General features: G+C 58.8%; 1 protein-coding gene across 1 annotated transcript in view; it reads right to left on the bottom strand.

Moving 5' to 3' along the window:
- The window catches only part of LOC103765061 (dysferlin), a 63,491-nt gene that overhangs the window by 12,628 nt on the left and 48,446 nt on the right, over positions 1-2,417 (bottom strand). Inside the window, exons 11-13 of the mRNA XM_029963727.1 lie at positions 2,329-2,409; positions 1,285-1,394; positions 287-434 (exon numbers count right to left, since the gene is read on the bottom strand). Of these exons, the coding sequence (XP_029819587.1) occupies positions 287-434; positions 1,285-1,394; positions 2,329-2,409 (339 nt within the window). The remainder of the gene's footprint in view (positions 1-286; positions 435-1,284; positions 1,395-2,328; positions 2,410-2,417) is intronic.

A 2,417-nucleotide genomic window follows, 5' to 3' on the forward strand; every position in this document is an offset into this window, starting at 1 on the left:
AGGGATCCAGAAGGTCCCCCCTGAGCCTCCTTTTCTCCAGGCTGAGCCCCCCCAGCTCCCTCAGCCCCTCCTGCTGCTCCAGCCCCTTCCCAGCTCCTTCCCTGGACACGCTCCAGCCCCTCCACGTCCTTCTCAGGAATGACCCCAAACCAAACCCCCTTTTGACCCCCACGATCCCCCAGGCTGTTCCTCAGGGAGCAGCCCTGGATTTTTCCAGCCCCCTGCCCTGGAACCATCCCCCCCATCCCGAGGGATCTCTCCCAGCCTTGCCCAGCCCGCTCCGTACCGGGAAGGAGTAGATGAAGATCCCCAGGAAGAGCAGCAGGATGAAGAGGAGGATGAGCAGGACCAGCATCCACTTGTACCTCCTCCACAGGATGTACTTGAGGGTCTTGTAGGGGGAGGTGAACCACAGGAAGGAGGTTTCCGGGCGCCTGGAGCCGGGAAAAGTTCAGGTCACGTCAGAGCCTCCCCCTCCTGGATCCCCAGTCCCAGCAGTGTGGCCTGAAAACCCACATCCCTCTGGGAATGAACCACTCATGTCCCTCTTGGTGGTCCAAACCAGACTCCCATCCCTCCTGGACCTCTGGGAATGTCCCACCAATGTCCCTCTTGGTGCTCCAGATCACCCTCTTGACCCTCCTGGACTGTCCCAGCTCCTCCATCCCTCTGGGAATGTCCCACCAAAGTCTTCCTTGGTGGTCCAAACCAGTTTCCCATCCCACTTGGACTGTCCCAGCTCCTCCATCTCTCTGGGAATGTCCCACCAACATCCTCCTTGATGGTCCAGATCACCCTCCTGACCCCCCTGGACTGTCCCAGTCCCTCCATCCCTCTGGGAATGTCCCACCAATGTCCCTCTTGGTGGTCCAGACCAGCTTCCCATCCCACCTGGACTGTTCCAGCTCCTCTATCCCTCTGGGAATGTTCCACCAACTCCTCCTTGATGGTCCAGATCACCCTCCTGACCCCCTTGGACTGTCCCAGCTCCTCCATCCCTCTGGGAATGTCCCACCAATGTCCCTCTTGGTGGTCCAAACCAGCTTCCCATCCCACTTGGACTGTCCCAGCTCCTCCATCCCTCTGGGAATGTCCTACCAGGTCCTCCCTGGTGCTCCAGACCAGGCTCCCATTCCCCTGGCCTGTCTCCCTTCCCACTCCAGTTGAGAACAGAGCCCACCCCAGTACAATCCCAGTCCCCTCCAACTGGGCCCCCCAAATTCCCAGTTGCTCCCTGAGCTCTCCATGCCCCAGGGGTTGATTTTCCCCTCGGGATGGGCTCACTTGGGCTCCTCCAGCCTGGGGTTCATGTTGGGCTCGTCCCTCCCCATCCCAGCCGGGCGCTCCTCGTGCTCCTGCTCCGCCACGATCTCCAGAGTCATCTCCAGTTTGCCCTGGGGGGGATGAACAAAACACACTCAGAACCCCAAAAAAGAGGGGAGGGGTGAGAAATGGGTGGAAAACATGGATTGGGGGAAGAAAATCCACTTGGAGCAAAGCCCAGAAACCACCCATGAGGAAACCAGGGAGAGTCCAGAGATCCCTCAACGGACCACGGGGGATCCTCCAGGAGATCCCAAATGTCACTGACACCCAAGTTTGGGGAAACCACAGAACCACTGAGGTTGGAAAAGACCTCCAGGATCGTCGAGTCCAACCTGTGACCGATCACCACCTTGCCAACCAGACCACGGCACTGAGTCCAGCCTTTCCTGATTCCCTGATTCCTGATTTCCCTGAACCCACCTCAGGAGGGCTTTTTTTTTGTGGAATGACTCCATTCACAGCCTGGACTCCTTTACCTGCACAAAAGCACCACCAAACCCTCGGACAGGACACTTTTCCAGGTGTCACTGGGACAGCTGGAGCCTTTCCCTGGTGCTTCCCGTGACACGAGATCATTGGGAACAGGCCTGACACAGAGTCAGGTTCAGTGGCACATTCCAAAATCCACAGCCAAAAAAAAAACCCCCACAAACCAAGGGATTCCTCCTGAGGAATTTGCACGGGGCTGGCAAACATCCAGGGAAAATTCACAGCCCCAAACTTCATTTGGTGCCCCGACCGTGACATCCCGCGGGTGCTCGGCCCGGACACCTCCCTCCTCAGAGCTTCCAGGGAAAATCCTGGAATGGTTCAGGGTGGGAAGGACCCGAAGGATCATCCCACTCCAGACCATGCAGATGTGGAGTTCCACCCCCTGCCACGGGCAGGGACACCTCCCACCAGCCCAGGCTGCTCCAAGCCCCGTCCAGCCTGGCCTTGGGCACCTCCAGGGATGGGGATTCGGAGTGAATCCCATGGGAACACGTGGAGGGGCCTCCTCACCGCCAGGATCTTCTTGTGGTCCTGCTCAGCCCCACAGGGCCACCAGCCCTTGACAGTTTTCTGCTCAAAGAGGGACACAAAGTGGCTGG

The sequence above is a fragment of the Manacus vitellinus genome, unplaced genomic scaffold (genome assembly GCF_001715985.3).
Source record: "Manacus vitellinus isolate BGI_N305 unplaced genomic scaffold, ASM171598v3 scaffold_61_pilon, whole genome shotgun sequence".
NCBI lineage: Eukaryota > Metazoa > Chordata > Aves > Passeriformes > Pipridae > Manacus > Manacus vitellinus.